At 43.4% G+C, this 20,213-nt stretch overlaps 1 protein-coding gene across 1 annotated transcript in view; it reads left to right on the top strand.

Moving 5' to 3' along the window:
• YTHDF2 (YTH N6-methyladenosine RNA binding protein 2) overlaps nt 1–19,888 on the top strand; it is a 24,794-nt gene extending 4,906 nt beyond the window's left edge. The window contains exons 3-6 of the mRNA XM_018555988.1: nt 390–469; nt 7,016–8,332; nt 16,842–16,876; nt 18,973–19,888. Coding sequence (XP_018411490.1) covers nt 390–469; nt 7,016–8,332; nt 16,842–16,856 — 1,412 coding nt within the window. The 3' untranslated portion in view covers nt 16,857–16,876; nt 18,973–19,888. The remainder of the gene's footprint in view (nt 1–389; nt 470–7,015; nt 8,333–16,841; nt 16,877–18,972) is intronic.
• The last annotated feature ends 325 nt before the right edge of the window (nt 19,889–20,213 follow it).

The raw sequence follows: 20,213 nt of genomic DNA, 5'->3' as shown, positions 1-20,213 counted from the left end.
GGGGGGGGGGGGGGGGGGGGGGGGGGGGGGTTCTTACCTTCACTTCCCTTCACTCCACTCCACTCAGCCATTACATGGAGTGAAGAGAAGGTAAGTATTCAATGCTGCAGTGGCTGACCTTTTAAAGTAAACCTTTCCATCGTGGTTTCTGTTCCAGCGTTTTTTCCGATCTTAAAGAGAGACCATCACCAGATTTATATGGTGTCTGAAGAGATTTTGATACGCTGCGTGTGATTTATGTTTCTAAGATGTATAAGACCGTAGGGACAGATATAGCTGCACACAGTCCTACAGTATTGTCGGCAACTTCCTAGCAGAAGAGGTTTATGTACACTGTAAAGATGGTGTGATAATTTTTTTTTTTTACTACCTGCTGTATGTGTTTTCAGTACAAAATGGGAGTGTCCACCAGAAAGATGGCGTTAATGATGATGAATTTGAACCATATCTACATACACAGGAACGACAGGTAATCACTTTTTTGCTTCTTTGCTGTGTGACTTCCTTCCCTTTTATTTTAACATGTATCTGAAGTTTCTACCTGAATAAAGGGGTCAAATATTTGGTCTTTTCATCTTGCTCTGCACTGGCCTCTGAGAGGAGCCAGGTGGAGCACACCGCTGCAGTAATGTCTACTGCACAATGATTGACATTTAGCAGACATAATGCATAGCTAAACTACTATACACAGGTTTGCATGAATGTGAAAAGTGGAAGACCATAAGCCAAATGCTGTGACTTATATCTGTTTGCAGTTCAGATTGCACAGCATAAGACACTAGTCCCAGCTCCTCTTCTGTACTCTTGCTTTGTATAGGTGCATAATACAGCAGGCATCACCTAATACAGCAAGTCAGTTTGACTCACTGAGCACCAACACTGCATTTATACACACAGAGCAACACAACTCATAGTACATGGTGTTAGCTGTGGTTCCTGAGTCCTAGGATTCCGTGTGCAGAGGGGTTGGGCTGTGCAGTATCTCCTCATCCAGATGAAACTGGCTCTATGGAAGTTATTTGCACAGCAGGATGCATCAGCTGTGATTGACACCTGCGAAAAACCCGGGTTTCTGCAGACAGGAAATGTGCGGCAGCTTTATTTATATATACAGATATTTGATAGATAGATGGATATATATATCCTAATCCATAAGCGCAGATTTTACATATTTCATTTCAGACAGGAATTGTGCCTGCTTTAATGCCCTTCAATGAAAAATTGGAGACACAGCGGCACAGTTTTTCTACAAAGCTCCAAATGCAAATGGGACAGAACTGGTGAGGCTGAAATTCTGCTTTAAGAATCGTGGCTAAAGTTGTATTGGAGTGGGTGACACCTCCTAAAGGAGTTGCCTCTGCAGGTGGCTGAGACTGGAGGCAGAATGCTTTCTGTCAGAAAAGTGTTTTTAAAGCCGTCAGTATATATTGAAATATTTGTTTAATATTGGCTCTATAACTAGCATGAACATGTCGTTAATACTGTACAGTCTGACTTGGCTGTCATTTTAAGCATTATTAAACTGAAATGAATCCTTGATTATTTGCTGCTGCCAATTGTGGATATTTGAATTTGCAGAGTTTTTGTTCTGGTTTCTCAGTCTATTTTTCAAATCTGTGACAGATGAAAGTAAATAGACTTTTCCTGTTTTCCAAAGAGAGTACACAAAAGTAACTTTTTTTTGCTGAATGTACAGTATAAAACTAGAACTGATTTTTACAGAAGTAATATAATTTTAACACCCTGATGTCAATTTTGCAGTGCTAGAAAACCGTGTCAGCTGCCAAAGAGCCAGTTTGCATACTGAAGAGTCTCCAAAGGTTCTTTGGTTTTTGATACCCAGTTTTTTCCTCTGTACATGCAGTGTGTTAATGTACTAGTCAGGTGATTGATGTAAATAGACTTATAAAAGGAAGCCTGGACTGAGATTGGATGTAGTCTGCCACCACTTACTATTATTCTAAAATACTAGTTCCCTGGTTCTTGTGTTGATCAAAGAATTCAATACTTTGAATTACTGACCTGGAATGCTGTTGTTAATGGGTAATGACCTATGGAGCTGGCCTTTGCTTTTTTGTTTTCTTTTTTTAGGCTTAAGCTAAGTAAACACATTTTTTTTTAAAAACCCTCCTCTGGTCCCTAGAATGAGCTTTGCTCTCTAACTTTATACCGCAGAGCCGACCCCATTTTTGTGCTTTCTTCACAGAATACCTCTTTTAGTGAAGTATGTGGAGAGGAGAATTGCCACCCTATCAGTGAGCATAAGGATCAGCTAAGGGAAAACGCAGGATGAGGAAACTTTTTTTTATCTTCAAGGCTTACTTCCTTGGAAGATATGAACAATCTCTTAAGGATTATATATAAGACTCTTGACATTCTACACAAGAAAGTGTCTTTGTCTCGCTGTATGATTGCAGGTATTCAACCTTAGCGAGGTGTCATGATTTTTTTTTTTTCTTCTTCCCAGTCCACAATATGCTCTAAGACTCGATTGATCCATTTCATTGTATCATTTAACTGCTGCCTGGGTGTGTCTCCCTTACAGGTGTTGGTCCTTACTGACTGCACTGGTTACAACCTTCAGGCTATTGGTGCAACCCAGAGTTTACAGCACTTTCACACCCCATAGTGAGGATTTTTTGGCTGGACTGCAATGGCCTTATCTCTCTTGGATTGAAGCCATGTAGGCCACATACATGGATATATTTCAGTGGCTAGGTGAAACTACATGCAAATTTCCTTGCCATATGGTGTCATGGGAGTGGAAGGCTGTCTCTTATGGTGCGTCTACAGCTCTTGCACATATCTGTTTCCTTCATGCATAAGGCGTGCATACCTCTGAGGCACTTAAGCCCTACATTTTTAGGTTTGCTTCAGGTGTGGGCTATATTACAGTTGATGATCACCATTGACTAAGCGGTTAGTATGCTACAGCTCAGACGCATTTTGGTTGGTAAGGGTTTGAGTCTGTATTCCCATCTTCTTGGTAGAATGGGACTACACCAGGACTCTGGCCTAATCGCTTCTCGGCCTTTTGGCTATGATCAAGTGTAATATCTGTTCTTATCAGTGGTTGGAGGGGAGAGGATGTTGCCACCCGATGGGAGAACATTCTAGTACCCTCTGATGTAATGGTGGGTGTCGGAGGACGGTTCGGTCCACTGCTAGTTGCGTCAGGCCCTGATGATCGGGTAGACCCTAGACAGTGGGAGGACCCCCCCCCGCCGGCACTACCTCCTGATGTGAGCGGAGAACCACAGGGTCTGGCCAGAGGGTTCAGGGGCGGCAGAAGCCTGTGGTGTTGTGCCCCCTGGGGGTGGCGTCCCAGGGGTGCTCAGAAAGTCACATGGGTATGGGACCCCACAGGACTCACTTTAGCACTTGGTCACACACCACATTGCAATTTTCTGCACTTCGCCTCCAAGACAGGCCTTATGGCTAGTCTGGGGCAATATTTTTGCACTCCGGCCCCTAAGGCCTGTCAGCGTGGTGCACTGGCACTTTAGATTTATTTAAGCACTCTATCCACGTTTGGCACTTTTTTATTTTAAATTTTGACCCACAGATGCTGAAGGTGCAGGTTTCTTCGGGGCCTATTCCTGATGCTGGGAGGAGATTCTGTGCCTCCTATGGGGTTCTCTGTCTCCACCCACCCAGGAGGGGGGTTTCTCTTCGGGAGATCCCCCTGCCTAGTACTGTGAGGGACCTGCTCCGGCAGGTCCCCGAAGGAAATGGGGCCACCGGCCTTCGGGTTGGTGGGCCAACAGTCTCAACCCCTGTCAGGAGCCTTGCGCCCCGGGGGGTCGGGAAAGTAGGTCCTTTCTTTGGAAGGACCTTGCACCCTTGTGCACGTTTTTGTGTGCTGTGATTTCACGGTTGCACTTTTTTTGTTCACAGGGGGAAGTTTTGATGCACGTCCACGGGCTTCGATAAAAGGACTCTGGCCTAATGTTTTTTCTGCAGTATGTTTTTTTACATACATTATATTGGCAGCTGGTCACCTATGTGTTTTGTCAAATCTCTGAGCCAACTTTTCTCTGATCATTGTATCCCAGGCACTTTTTAAATGTTCTACCAGTACCTAACCTGTAGGTTTTAAGTTTCACTTTTCAGTCACCTACCATGTGCGAGTTATGGTGGATCTTTTGTCCCCAGTAAATGAGGCAGCTCTTTGGAGATTGGTCCTCACTTGGTAGTATTTTTGGGTAAGAATCCACAGCAGAAGTGGGGTTTTTTTCCTCTCGGACATGGCATTTAATTGTGTTGATGTAGCCGTGGGGGTCTTTATGGTTAAAGCACCATTGTTTTGTGATGTAGTTATGAATCTCAGTATTTGTAATATTTCCTGAGTTCATACTTTGTGCAGTTGTATAACTATCTGTAGAATAACTGATTTATTACTCAGCCTGCAAATGTACTTTTTTTTCTGCATAGTGTTTTGTCTACAGTGGTTCCTGCGGAGTATTTGTTTGGATGTAGATCTTCATAAATGTCACAAGAGGTTTACACGGGCATGGGTTATGTCTTGCAATTCAGTGCTTATTTTTTTTTTTTTTGCAGTATTGCAGCCAGTTTGTTGCAACAGTGAACTTTTCACAGCCTATTTATATGAGAACTTAACCCTTTACATGTCTAGCGTTTGCCTCATGCACACTTTTGTTGTTCATTTGCTACCACAGGTTTAATTCTACATGACTTCCCACATTGTCGATTTTTGATATCATGTTGCAGACATTTGTATAACTGGTTTTCAGCAACTAGTTAATTTTGCAGCATTAGGCACTTTACATGTCATGTGGTCTTCTTATAGAATCTTGGTGGTATCTACTTTACGCTACATTGATAAACCTCCTTTCTTGACTTTTTACAAGTATGGTGTAAGTCTGTTTCAGAGATTTTCGACATGAATGCAACTTCTGCTTATGCAGCAGCACTTGGGTGCAGCCAGTTAGTGTTTCAACAAGAAGACCTTTTACATGACATGCATTGTAATTTAGCACTTCTGGTTGCATCGATCCTGTACCAAAATGACTTCCTATATAGCTGTTATGGAAAGTCTATATTGCAGAGTTTATGGCTTTTTATGTAGTGTCTTTGTCCTTTGCATTACAACACATATTTTGGTACAGTAGTATAACCAGTTGATATACACTTCACGGTTTGCTTACTTATGCTGTAGTCCTTGTACATGTCCCTTTTTTTTTTTTTTGGAAGTATTTTTTTATTTTAGTATATGCTCGGGTTGATACTACCAATACTGATTTACTACTAGCATACTTGAGGTCTTTGTAGACTTGATCCTCATCAGTACCACCATAGTTGCCTACAGCTGTAGATGTAGCTTTTGCTGGAGTACAGTAGTTATGTTCTTGGTAGGCCCAGCTCCCCACCTCTTGGTCCTTCTAGCTGTCGCGGGGGTATGGTGACTTGGGTTGATAGTTGCACCACCATGACACTAGGTTGTAGCAGGGTGGCTGGTATTCCTACCTAAAGGGGGGAGCTAAGCTCAAAGTATAATATTCCTCAATACCTTCACCTAACTTTTGTCAGTACTTTACTTTCAGGCTATGATGAAACTTTACATTTTCAGCTGCAAATCAAGCCTTCATTGAGAAGAGAATGCAAGAATTGTGCATAATCCCCCCCATAAGCACAATTTGTTCTTGGCAGGTTGTATTTAAGAATCCAGTCTGATGGTTCAATAAGTTCCCTTATTTCCAATGGGGCTTGTGTGTGTCCATGGTGGACCACAAGCTCACTAGGCTTTGGTCTTTTTTTTTTGTTTATAAAATGTATTTCGCTACCAAGTCAGTCCTGTATATCTTCATACAAAGTTAATCACAGACTATTTGTTTTTGTTTTTGTTTTTGTTTTTTGACACTGACTTGCCTTGTAGTTGGTCTCAATCTTTCCTTTTCATATGTCTGGTCCGCCATGTCTGTAGTTTCCAGGGTCAGCCCGGTGGGAAGGAAAATTATCGGAACTTTTTGTCCCTCCCAAAGTCTAGTCAGTTCTCGCTAATCCTCTCGTGTGCTGTCCTGGAAAGACTATTTTGGAAAATCAGAATTTGACTTTCCAGTAACCTGTTACTAGGAGTCTTTCCAGGACAGCAAAGTTCCCACCCTTGAAGTCTGTACTTTTGTTTCCTTTTGTATTCAAATTGAGTCCTTTTTGCTTCTCATCTAATACTGACCAGTTCAGCAGAAGGACTTCCTTTTAAGATTTGGTAATACATTTCCTGTTCCTGTGGGAGGAGGTGCTTATGTGCTGTCCTGAAAATAGTTACCGGTAAGTCTTCTAAGGGTCCCCACACACCTTACGATAATCGTACGATCGCGGGATTTCCCACGATTATCGTAAGGTGTGTGGAAGCCGTGCGACCTCTACTACTGTAAGGTCGCACGACTTTAAACTTACGGACATGTTCGAAAACCCGCCGAGCATCGTACGATGTTCGGCGGGTTTGTGGCATGTCCGTACGATAACAGCCATACGGGGCGGTGTGCACAAGCGCACACTGCCCGTTTGGCATTGCAGTCATCGGGAGCCCACCCCTCAGGGGGCGTGGCTTGTGATCATCGCAAGTACGATCTGCCTATGCAACATAGGCAGATCGTACGTTTTTTTTTAAGTACCTTACAACCATCGCAAGACAAAAGTCTTGCGATGGTTGTAAGGTGTGTGCCCAGCCTTACTCTGATTTTTTTTTTTTTCTTTAGCATTTACCTTTTTATGTTTGCTTAGTCATCTATTTTAGTTGTCAGGAAGGTATTAACTTAGCATATCCTTGCGATTTTTTTTTTTTTTAACTTTTCTTTCTGCAGCAAGATCTAACTGTTTCAAGAAAATGTACAGATTGGCTCATAAAAAATAAGATATTTATTGAAGGCATGTTTATGATGACCTTCGGCAATGAATCCCGTCACTTTTTTTTTTTTTTACAAGGTTGTGTGGTGTTTTTTAAATATGTACATTTGCTGTTTTTCTTAACATTTTTCTTCTGTTTTTACTCTAGAATAATGGCTACACTGCCCTGTCCGACTCATACCTTCCTAGTTATTATGGTCCAGCCATTGGATTCTCTTACTCTCTAAGTGATGCCGCCTGGTCTACTGGAGGGGACCCGCCACCAACTATGCCTTTTCTTGCCTCTTATGGACAGTTGGGCAGCAGTGAGCCGCACTTTTTGCCAGATGCCATGTTTGGACCGTTAAGCAATGCACCTTTTTTGGGGCAACCTGGATTTAACTTTTTTCCTAGTAGCATGGACTTTTCAGCCTGGGGTAGTGGAGGAAACTCTCCTGGCGCATCTGCTCCTAGTTCTGGTTACGGTAGTAGCTATGCATATGCTCCAAGCACTTTGGGAGGAGCCGTTTTGGATGAGCAAACCAGTTTTGGTGGTGGCAAAGCAGTTGGCAGTCTAGAGCAGAGCATGGGGGCATTAAAACTGGCAGAAGGAAATGGTATTAAAACAGGTGTAAACAACCTTCCCCCTGCAACCATTGCTCCTCCAAAGCAAGCATCATGGGCAGATATTGCCAGTAAGCCTGCCAAGCAGAGTATTGGAAAGACTGTTCCTCCACCTGTGAAGCACAACATGGAGATTGGAACTTGGGATAATAAAGCACCTTCCAATAGCTGCCAACCACCATCACCTCCAGTGGCACAGCAGCCTATAGTGACTTCAGCTTCACATCCTCCTGCACGTTGGTCAGCCCCGCGTAATCGAGGGTCAGAGCAAAACCAGGCCTCGCATACTTCATCGGATCCTCATCCTGTTCTTGAGAAACTGCGTTCACTCAATAACTATAACCCCAAGGATTTTGACTGCAACCCAAAATTTGGACGTGTGTTTATTGTTAAAAGCTACTCGGAAGATGACATACATCGTTCCATCAAATACAACGTGTGGTGCTCCACTGAGCATGGCAACAAACGCCTGGATGCAGCTTATCGTTCTCTTAATGGCAAAGGTCCAGTGTACTTGCTTTTCAGTGTTAATGGTAGTGGTCACTTCTGTGGTGTGGCAGAAATGAAATCAGCTGTAGACTATAACACCTGTGCAGGTGTGTGGTCTCAGGACAAATGGAAGGGACGTTTTGATGTACGTTGGGTCTTTGTTAAAGATGTGCCCAATGGGCAGTTACGTCACATCAGATTAGAGAACAATGAGAATAAGCCTGTTACCAACTCTCGAGACACTCAAGAGGTTCCTTTGGAAAAGGCTCGCCAGGTTCTTCGAATCATAGCCAGCTACAAACATACCACTTCCATATTTGATGACTTTTCACATTACGAGAAGAGGCAAGAGGAGGAAGACAGTATCAAGAAGGTACTATTCTATTTCCTACTAAAGCTTGTGACCTTTCTGTGCTTGCGCTTTGTTGTGAAGGTGCATGCAATGTTTAATTACATATAGGAAAAATGGAAACGATTTACATTGGGTTTGGATTCAAATGCATTGCTGCACCCCTTATAATGTTATTTTTAAAGCCCTCAAATCTATTTGTACTGAGTCAGTTAGTGATATTAAACCTTTTGTGTGGGTTTTATTTTGTGGCGGTCCACACTTATCTGAGTCCAGTGTTCTTCTTTAACCACTTAAAGACCAAGTGTTTACACCCTCTTCCTGGCCAGGCAGCCATTTTTCAGTATTCAGCGCTGCGGTAATTTGACTGACCTTTATTCCGTCATGCAACACTGTACTGAAATGAATTTTATACCATTTTTTGGGGGGCAGATAACAGCTTTTCATTTGGTGGCATTTAATCACCACTAGGGTTTTTTTAATTTTACTATATAAAGGAAATATCATAAATTTAGGTCTCGTTCACACCTAGGCGTATTGCATATGCGCGTCTGTCACCGCGATTCGCGGTAAAAAGTCGCGTGACAAACGCGCTTTTCCGAAGGCTACTTGGCTGTATCCCAATGGAAACGCGCAACAAAACGGCCGAATGTAGTACATGTACCTTTTCAGGCGTGGGCCGTTTTGTAGGCGTTAGGGACGGGCGGAAATACGCCAAGGTGGGAACCAGACCATTGAATGCAATGGGATTTATATTTTTGAGCGTTTTGTAGAGCGTAGAACGTGCTACAAAACGTTCAGGTGTGAACGAGGGCTTGGGTGTGTGTGATATTTTTTTAAAAACATTGTTAAAATTGTATTACCCAGTTTTTTGGTAAAATATAAAAGACGGGTAAATTGATGCCAAACACGTCAAATCTTAAAATTGGCCGCACCTGCGATATGGCAAAAAACTATCATACCCAAAATGTATCATGGGCGATGCTTTCAAAGCTTTTACCGCTCATCAGTTTAGTGTTATCAGTGATTGATTGCCCTAGAATTATTGCTCCCACTCCGACGTTCGCGGCGATACGTAAATTGCGGTGTAATGGTTGCAATCCTCGTTTTTGCATGTATACAAACCCGAGGCATGTTTGTGCGTGTGTTTGTGGGGATGGGAACTTTAAAACCTCCCTTTTTTTTTTTTTTTCTTATCACACGGGGCTAAGAAGCTCCCTATGTGATGCAAAGAGGATGTGACAGGTCCTCTTTATGGAGTCTTTAGGACCCCTAATGTCGGCTAGATACCCCAAAGACGCTGATGAAGCACACATCTGCTTCTCTCCAGCTTCTGAAGCCAAAGCATGACAGCAGAATGCCGAAGTGATGTAATATTCATCACTTCTGCATTCTAACACTGGAGAAGAGATCGGAGGGACAATGTGTGCTAATCTCCCTCTGATCCCCTGTCAGAGCCACCGTGCTGGTCCCGGGCTCGGGACCAGCGGAGGGGGGGGTGCACCTACCAGCAGCTCTATAGCCGCCGGATCGCTTGTATGTAAACAGGCATTATTGCTTGTTGAAACATTTTGACAGTTTCCCGCTTGTGTGCGGCGCGTACGAGAGGCCGGTGCTAACAGGCCGTCTTTAGATGGCCTGTTACATCGAAGCAGCTGCCGACCGTTTAATCACCACGGCCGGCCGGGAAGCTGTTAACCACTTCCTGTCCAGGCAATTTCTTGCATTTGCACACACATGATAAAAAAATTTTGGCTAGAAAACCGCTTAAAATCCCCAAACAATGATATATTTTCTGAAAGCAGAGGCCCTGTAGAATAATAGAAATGCTAGTTGCAATTTTTTGTCATACGGTATTTGCACAAATTGTTTATCAAACCGGTATTTTTAGGATAAAATACACTAAAATTAAATTTAGTGCACCGAAACAGAATATAATAGCCAATAGGTGATGTTTTCAAAGCTTTTACTGCTCATCAGATTAGTGTTAACAGTGACTGATGGCCCTAAAATTATTGCTCTCACTCCGACGTTCGGGGCGATATATAACGTGTGGCGCAACTTTTGTGTTTGCACATGGGCGCATCGACTATATATGTGCGGGGGGCGGGGACATTTTCTTTTCCCCTTACACAACTTTTATTGCTATCACATACTGGACTAACAAGCCCCCTATGTGATAGCAAATATTTTGTGACGGGTGCTCTTTAAACAGACATCAGGGGTCTTTCAGACCCCCAATGTCACCTAGGGACCCCAAAGAAAACTGATGAAACCGAGATCGGCTTCTCCTGGCTCCAAGAGCCAAAGAATGTGCACAGTGACACTGGAAGTGATGTAATGCACATCACTTCCGGGTCCAGTTATCAGAAGAGATCAGTGGCTGGAAGCACTGCTCAGTACAAACGATCCGACAGCTGTACAGCAGTAGCCGTATTCTTGGTATAATCACTTTAAGCGGATGACGTGTATTTACATGATCCCGCTAGTGGTTAAACTGCTCTTCTTGCCTGTGCTCCAGCTATGCTAAGCTGTCAGGTGGGCTGTGCAGGTTCTATTGTGGGCTGCGCCCCTGGTAGTTCTACCACTGACTCCAAGCTGTAGAGCAGGGGCGCCCACTATTTTTCGTCTGGAGATCTACTTTTCAAATGACGAGCTCATTGAGATCTACCAACGAAAAAATACCTGCATTCAGGGGCGGGAGGGGGCATAGGCTGCGCAGGCAGGCCCCTCGCCCACAGTGCGATCGCCTGCATTAGTGCCTGTGTTCCAGTCCAGTGCGATCCGCAAAAATGCTGCGAGCACTATTTTTGCCGATCGCACTGGACCTAAATGCAGGCACTAATGTGCCTGCGTTCCGAGTGCGGGCGATCGCACTGTGGGCGATGCCATTGACTTCAATACCGCTCCACACCCCCTCCCGCACCTGAACGCAGGGAGTCGGCCGGCTTACATTCCAGTGCATTCCAGTACATTACAGGTCCCGGCGTCCTGTCCTCACGTGGTGCTCGTGTGGCCGACGTTGCACATGGGGTGTCCTAAAAAGTCTAAAAAGCCCCCTGATATTTCCCTTTTTAAAATAGAAAAAGAAATTGAGGACACAAAGTCCTGCACAGAGGCTTCCCATTCATTAAGAAAATATTTTACTATCAAGCCTCTGTACAGAGAGCTCCTCCCCATTGAGAAACTTATGAATGAAGAGGAGGTGATGTAAATCACATCCTGTTCATTCATTTATAACTGGGGACACATAGTACTATGTGTCCCCAGTTATTTACAAACACTGGAGTGATCAGCCGATCGCTCCAGTGTTTGTCCTGCACAGAGGATTGGTACATACTACTGACATGTACCGATCCTCTGCCGCTCGTCCACGCACAGGGGGGCTGCAACTTCTCTGGATCCCCCCTGCTCTCCCGGGCAGATGCAGCGGTGGGATACCACGAGCCGCAGGGGGGCAGAGCCGCTGTGACAGAACGGACGAGCAGTGAGGGGAGAGAGAGGCGCCGGCTGTCAGATCCTGGCAGAGCGTCTCTCTCTCTCTCCTCACTGCTCTGCATTAGTTAGTGACAGCGGCTCCGTCCTCCGCCCTCCCCCGCCGCTGGTTCCTTCACTTCTTCTCGGATCCCCGCTGGGGAGAGCAGCGGGGATCCAGAGAAGCGGCGGGAGGAGAGGACATGGCGATCTACCAGTGATCTCTACGCGATCGACTGGTAGATCGCGATCGACCTTGTGGGCACCCCTGCTGTAGAGGGACTACAAATCTCAGCAATACATTCTACAACCATGCTGAATATCGCCAGCTTTAGACCACAAATCACAGCAATACATTATACAACAAAGCAGAATGGCAACCAGCTATAGAGGACTACAAATCCCAACAATGCATTATCCATCCATGCATAATATGAAGCGACACACTCTGTACTGCTCCAGGGTGCTGGCTCGATATCTCCAGCGGAGAATCTTAGGTGGTGGTCTCAGGTTTTCCGCCCACCATAGAACCTGCACAGCCTACTTGAGTCAGGGCCTTGCTGGGCGACCTTGGCAGTCTTCCTGTGAAGCACGGTGTCTATTTAGAGTGCCAGCATCGGTTTAAAAACTGAAACCGCCGGTATCTGTGCTTTAGTATTGGGGCTTTTTCATGAGTTCTCTTGAAAATGCTTAGTATCAGCACTGATGAAATTTAAATTGCAATATATTCATCAATCCTTAGAAGTGGTGGCTGCATTTGTTTTCTTTTTTTTTAGGCCTCATTTTCTTTATTATGGCTGATGGTCTCACTTTTAAAGAGAGCCAGCTATGACTGGACATATGTGAGAAATATTGAGTCTGAAATGATCATACGTGTGCAGGCTTACCTGCACACGTATTGCTTTTCCTCCTGCTTTAAATTTAAACAAAAAACATTTTTTTTTTTATGCAAATACTCTGAAATTGCAAGTATAAAACTTGTGCATGTGTGCACACTTGCAAATTAGTATTGTCTTTTCCATTTGTCTATATTATGTATTAGCCATATACCATCTTGCAGAGTTTGTTCATCAGCACTATTGGGAGGTGATATTACTTCTGCCTGAGGGAGGTTCTCTTATTAGCGGGGCTTGAAAAATCCTTTAGTCTGTTACGAGAGGACGCCGGAGCCGGACGCGTAGCTTCCCGGCCAGCCCGGGAGCTTTACACTCAAGCGATCGGGCGTCTCTGGAGACGCCCAATCGCTTGTATTGGCAGCAGCTGTCACTGCTGTTGCCGGTCCCGAGATCCGCTGTGCTCGGTGCAGCCGGGACCGGCACGGCTGCTCTGTGACAGGAGATCAAAGGGAGATCGGTACACGATCTCCCTCTAATCTCCTTTCCAGTCCCCGAATGCAGCAAGTGATGTATCACTTTTGCATTCAGTGTCACTCTCCAGCTTCAGAGGCTGGAGAGAAGCTGATGAAGCAGATCTCTGCATACCGGGTTCGCTTACCTCTCGATCCTGTCACGGCTCTCTGCCGTGACAGGGGGAGGGGCTGGATTCCCCGCTCTGATCTGCCAGCGCTGACTGGCAGAACGGACGGGGGAGGGGGCGGGTACAGCTGGCTCTGCCTCTAGATAGGCAGAGCCAGCTGTCATTCACGCAGCTGGGCGGATCCCGACGTCCAGGTCGGGATCCGCTGCGGCGTCTCGGTATACCGCGAGCTGTAGCTCGCGGTATATTGAGCTTAGGGTAACGGGAGGACGCTAGTTTGTGTCCTCCCGTTACCCTAAGGAGAACTATTGGGAAAAACACTGACCCCATAGTTCGCCTTTTAAGGCAGTCATCTATTATATGAGAAGGGAGAACACAGGACAGAACTGGGCCACATTGTTTCCTGCAGTGATGGTCTCGGCCCCTTTATGCAAATTAAGAAGCATAATGACATACTTAACTGGAAGCATGGAAATCCTATGAGCTCTGGTCTGTGCAGCTTGCAAGCTCATACTAAGAAGTGATGGAGAATCCCAGATTTTGTTGCTATACCTGCAAAGTAGCTGGGGAACATACTGAGAAATCCACAGGAAGCCCAAATTTGCTAATCTGCATTCATACGCTTTTATTTTTTTTGCCATTTTCAGAGTTTCTTCTTTTTAAAAAAAATTAACTTTATTTTTGCTGTGAAGGTAATTTTGTGTATAGTAGTTTTAAATATTGTCGGAATTTATTATTGGCAAGTAAAAAAAGAACATTCAATTTGATAAAGTTTAAATATTGCATATGTAAATTTTGCATTTTTTTTTTCTCCAGCCAGCAGGTAGAGCTCCAAGTCTTTCACATGGTTGCTAGACACATCCATTATCTGCTGTGCTGAAGCTTGTTTATAGCGCTCAATTACGTAGGCCAGCCTTTCTTCGCCTTTAACCCAGCAGAACCCTTGAAATAATGTCTGGGGGAACCCCTGTATGATCACTGAATTGTAAAACATATCAAATATAATACATTTGGCACACCTAGCATATGATATATATATTATATATATATATATACATACATACATACATACATACATACATACATACATACATACATACATGTATATTTATTATTATTTGTATATATGTGTGTGTATCTATAGATATCTATCTATCTTGACAATTGTTAGGGTGTCTCACCAGTCAGCATGACCGGGTAATAGCCTTGCAATTTATGTTAAGACAGAGGACCTGTCATGTAAATAGCCAATTTACATGACAGTCCCGGCCGGCCGTGTAATTACAACGGCCGGCCGGGAAGCTGCTCGTCGGGCTCCGGCGTCCTCCGCCGTCCTCTCGTCATAGAGAGATCTAATTTTTTACAACATGTGCAGTAATAATCTTGAAAGTAGATAAATACCAGAAAGAAATGCAGTGAACTTGTGGTGTCCTCTAACATTAGTGGTCAGTGTAGCCATGACCGTGCCAGTGTAGGTAACGGATCAATTGGCTTGGAGTAGGGCTGCAGGTAACTTTTATTTTCATAATCGATTAGTTAGCCGATTCATTCGATTAATCAGATAAAATAAAAAAATTAATACAGTGATTTAAAATAAAATACACGAATGCAGCACTACAGACATAAAGTTTACTTTTGAATAAACAGTACGCACATTTTTTGATATAGCACTGGAACACGGGGCATTGCAGTACAGCGCGTTCCAGTGCGGACGATCACACTGCGGATGGGAGGTGCATTTGGGATCCATTGAAATGAATGGCACTGCAACGCACCTCCTGCAGCAAAATCTGTCAAGCTGAAAACGACTTTTCCCACCTTTTCATTTATATACATACAATTGGTAAAAATAGATATATAGATATCTTTTTAATAATTGTATGTATTATATTAGACATTTTAATTAGTTTCAAGGATTTAAAATAATGCAAATTGTATAATTAAGCCAATATTATAATTAAAAAAACCTTTTAAATGTTTTCTATTTTTAATTTTAGTTTTATGAAACTTTATTTTGTTGTTTAATATAATTTTTATTTTTTATTTTTACTCTATTGCTGGGAGCAATAGCCAGCCTGCTATTGGATATTTCAAATTGCAATAGCCAATAGCAGGCTGGCTATTTCATCAGCCCACTTTCTGCTGTCAATCAGCAGGGGAGGGACCTGAAGGAGAAAGTTCTCAATCAGGTCCTCCCATGCTGATAGACAGCAGGCAGTGCCTGTAGATGTAGAGGAGGGAGGGGGGGCGGACGGACTGGGGGGAGAGGAGGAACCCTTATCCCCTCTCTGCCTATTAAGAAAACTCCATACTAAGTTTAAATTGGTGATGATAAAACAGCTTCTACTGTTCTTTACAGCAGAACTCAATCTTTAATAATGTAATCCTTGGTATGGCCCACAGGGATCCTGTATGTAATACACTGAATAAGCCACAGCTTACAGCCTCTTCCAGGTCTTGATACCGCTACTATGTTGAGTTGAGCCCTGTGCTGTAAAGTGGTCACTCGCTGAGTATCAAGGCCATTGAGAGGCTACCTAGTAGTTTTCTCAATCAATACTAGGTGTTCTCTGATTGGGGTGGTGATGTCACAGCCATAGTTCCTATTTCTGTCCTCCTGGGACCTCTTATATGGCCCACAGAAGGTGCACAGACCTAGAAAGTAGAGCACGGGTCCAGGGGTGTGGAAATAAAAAAATAGTCCAAGGACTGAAATGGGGGGCCAATCTACTTGGCACCCATGAAAATCTACTTGTGCTCCAAAACATTTTGGTTGATTTTTACATTTTTTTATTTTATCCCTTTTTTTTTTTTACTTTATTGGGATCACACAGGGGATAACAAGCCCCAATGTGATGGTGTTTGAAGTGACAGGTTCTCTTTATGGAGTGTGCCCTCCAATACAGAATATAGAGCACAGCATTGTGCTTGGTCTCCTGTGCAGCCTGGCTTGTGATAGCTGAGACAGCACTCCCGTCTCACTGATCACACAGAGCAGATTGGAGAACAGACATTCTCTGGTCTACTCCCTGCGCTCCAACCTGAAGTCATTTGCCAAGGTCCCAGCTCCCCAGAGAATGGGGGACCTCGAAAACCACAGCGGGAAGGTGGGGCAGGGGAATAAGCAGACTGTACAACCGCCCAGATAACTTGTACGAAACGAGCGCCTGCTCTACATTAAGCCCTGCTTGCCCACAGTTTAATGTAGGAAAAAACGTTCTGCCCGGTGCCTGACGCTTCATGACCCAGGCATCGGCGCACTGCTGACAAATCTGCGGAGTTCCTGAGAGAGAATAAATTGTCCTACTGTCTGGTTTAGCTGTCTAGCATCTACCAAAAATGTAAATGACTGGAAATGATTATTTAATGGCAAGTAGGAGTTGAGCCGAGCTGGTCTGAAGAGAAACCTTTTAAAAACTGAGCTACTTACAAATCTTGACAATTCCTATGTCGGCTCATTATCATTGGTAATGTGACTGTGCAAGATGACATTACATCTAGTGAGTGTTCTTCAGCAGGGAAGTAATGATAGAATTGCTAATCTTATGACTTTTCTCTACTTATTCTTCTCTTTCATTTTTAGGTAGTTAAAAATTAGAATACCACGCCATGGTTAAGGTAAGCTGTGTATACACTTTACATAATGAACCCTGTCTGTACTGTGCTGGCAGATCTCATTTATGAGTTGTAAACTAGATTTAAACATTTTTTTTTTTAAGAGCTAGAAGAATTGTATGTTAATGAAGTGAAGCTGTCTGTCCCTGGTCTTTCTATTAAGACAGATTGTTTCCCACCACTAGCAAATTCAGAGAGAAGCTTGCAAAGGCTGCTACACAGACTAGGGATGCACTGATATATCGGCCGACGAAACACATCGGCCGGAAATGGCACTTTGGGGGTGAAAGTGCAATTTTTCAGCCGGTATAGCGGCGCATCCCTGCTTTCTCTTCTCCCCGCTGGGCACTGCTCTGTGTCCCAGCAGGGAGGAGATAAACTGTCACAGGTGGCCGAGCGCTGCGGGGCAGGAGAGCTCTGTGAATGGCCATCTCTCCTCCCCGCACCACTCAGCCTCCTGTCAAAGATCAGGAAAGCGGTGTGTGGGTGGAGACAGCCAGCGCTGTCACAGGAGGCCGGCCTGCGGTGTGGGGAAGTGGTCAACTGTCAAATCGAGCTCTCCTCCCCACACAGCTCGCTCAGCCTCCTGTGACAGCGAGTCAGGATGGAGAGCGAGTACAAACATTCAGTGATCGCTGAGTGTTTGTAAATAAGATACTGTTTTCAGTAACAAGGGGCTTAACAAATTGAATAAACCAAATGTTAAAAAAATAACCTCTGTATTGCCAGTGGTAGCAAATCTGCTGTCTTGTGTCTAGATAGAGCCTATATTCAAGAAATAGGTGCATCTTAACCCCTTCATGACTGACCTTTCTCAGTTTCTGTTTAATGACCGACGCACTTTTTAAATTTTTGCTGTGTGGTTCTTCCAGGTTGGTAATATACTTTCTTAATAAGGGCGCACACACACACATTATATTGTGGTTTTTTTAGAGGACAGATAGGTACAAATATGTGATATAAATATATATATAGCCCTAACGCCTCACTTAGTATGAAGAACATAAAAAAAGAGGAAAAACGTAAGTTTTTTTCCCCAGTGTTTTTTTTTTTTTTAAATAGCACATCTAAAGAATGCATTAAAATAAATTAATTTATTTGTCCTTGATTTGGAAACGCCTCGTATATCTCTAGGATTTCAGAAATGTGTCTGTACTTCTCAGCCTAAAACTACAAATATTATGACAGGATTAGATCTCACTAGGCTTCTGATCATCCTCAGACTATCAGAAGTTTGATACATTTCAACAAAAATACATTGTTTCTTATTGCTGGCTGAATAATGTAACAAAAGCCTATAAACATCAGGACTTGCCCAGGTCTATAGAGCTGTCAAAAGTGAAATGGCAAAAGCAGTAAGTCATGTTCTGCTTTTTCACCTGTCAAATGCCGGTTCCCCGGTATTTGTAAAAGCTTCTTTCTTTCATTGATGAAAGAAAGAAGCTTTTACAAAAGCTTAACTATTAATGGATAGTTTTTTTTTTCATTAATGGATGAGGCATCCACGATAACCGCAGATTTTCAGTGGTTACCGGCATTTCAAAACCCTGAATAGCTGCTCATGTACAGTGTACATGAGCAATCATTTGGGCACTTCATGATGAAGTACAGTGTACATCTCCAGTGGTGAAGGGGTTAAAGGCAGCCTGTGCTTTTGCCTCTACAGGGCAATGCCACAGGTTCCCTTTGAAATAGCCCTTCCCAGTAGTACATGCTTCCCTTCCTTTTGCTGCCCAGCCACTCCGCTCAGACATTGGAAGTGAATGAAAATCCAGTGTAGGTGTCAGTAACAGATGCAGGCACTGTTCAGGTATTCAGGCAGCCGTGGGTGTCACTGCTGTCTAGGGCACAGCGTTTTTTTGCAGATTGCATTGGACCTGAACGCAGGCACTAATGTGCCACGCGTTCGGGTGCCGTGGATGAAGGGGCGTGGCTGCGGTGCCATTGACTTCAAAGGTTTGCTTGAAGGGCAGTTAGTAAAGAGCGTAACCGTTTTATTAAAAGCAAAATATTACGCATTTCAAAACAATTTCCGATTTAGTTTGTAGTTCTCATGACTTCCTGTATCTTTTTTTTTTTTTTTTTTTTTTTTTTTTCAGGATTACAGAACAGACTTTCTCCTGCACACACGCGTGTGGAACATAAAGGACTTCAACCAAGCAAATGGATTATTACCACATTACAGGACAGACTGAAAAACTTGGGGCCAAAGCCTCCAAATTTTACCTTTCATTTTCAGGGATTGAACTATAGGATTCAATGCTGGGATGCCGTTCAATAAGTTTATACCCCCCCAGGATCTGAAAATCAAGATTGGATATTTTTTCTTTCCTCCATAGAGGCTGGAGAACTTCTCTACTACTTTTTTTTTTTTTTTTTTTTTATGGTATTTTTTTGCATTTTTATTTAGCTGTTTTGTGGCAAAAGCCCTAGTTTCTTTTCCACAGCTCCCAGTAAGCGCATGTGTGTGATTCTTGTAAGACTTTTTGTTTTGTGTGTGGGGTTTTTTCTTGCTATTCTCATATTGGTGGTACACGCACACTTAATGTAGATATGCTTTCACAATATATATTGTTGTTACGGTGGATAGAACGTATTTTGACACCACTTGTAGAAGTGACAGAAATGTTGTCGATCTATGATGGCTCTGCTGTAAGCACTTATAGATAAAACGATATATATGGTGCATGCATGTCTTTTCCTGCTGTACGTGTGCCCTCAAATATCAGGAGCATGCTTGGGCATAATAAATGTCTAATAATGTTCAATTTCTGTTATTTTGTTAAATTTAACACGGAACCGTGACTGCAGTTCTTACGTAGCCTGAATATAAAGGCTTTACTCATTGTTAACTCTTGTATACATAACGGTGAATTAAGATTGCAATCCTCACATGTGCTGTCATTGGCCTTTTGTGTTGTTCCAGGCTCATATTTAATCTCCAGCTAATGGTGGCCTTTTCACCATTCAGGTTTAAGAATGGGGTACTAATGTGCCCTGTCTATGTGTCATTAACTGTGTTCTTCATTTTAGGCCTGCACTTTTCTAGGGAAGATGTATTTAAAGCTGATCTGGCCTCATAACATTTGTTATATTAAGCAGAGATAGCAGCAGATGCTGTTTACAGAAAACTGAAAGTGACATCAAACTCAGGAGCTAATAGTTAAGATACTTGAATGTATGTTTAGGATTTAACAAACATATCTTATTTGTGTGTCACTCGGCTGTAGATCCTCAAGTCATCTGACTTGGTGCTGACACTGTCCTCCTTCCTTCTGGAGGGTGACTACTTTTTGTTCCCCATGGTCCCTGTGTGTGTTGTAAAGTAGCCACTGCTCCA

This window comes from Nanorana parkeri, unplaced genomic scaffold (genome assembly GCF_000935625.1).
Source record: "Nanorana parkeri isolate BGI_ZX_2015 unplaced genomic scaffold, ASM93562v1 scaffold220, whole genome shotgun sequence".
Taxonomy (NCBI): Eukaryota; Metazoa; Chordata; class Amphibia; order Anura; family Dicroglossidae; genus Nanorana; species Nanorana parkeri.
Note: the sequence above shows the minus strand (reverse complement) of the source record. Positions and strands in the feature narration are given on the sequence as shown.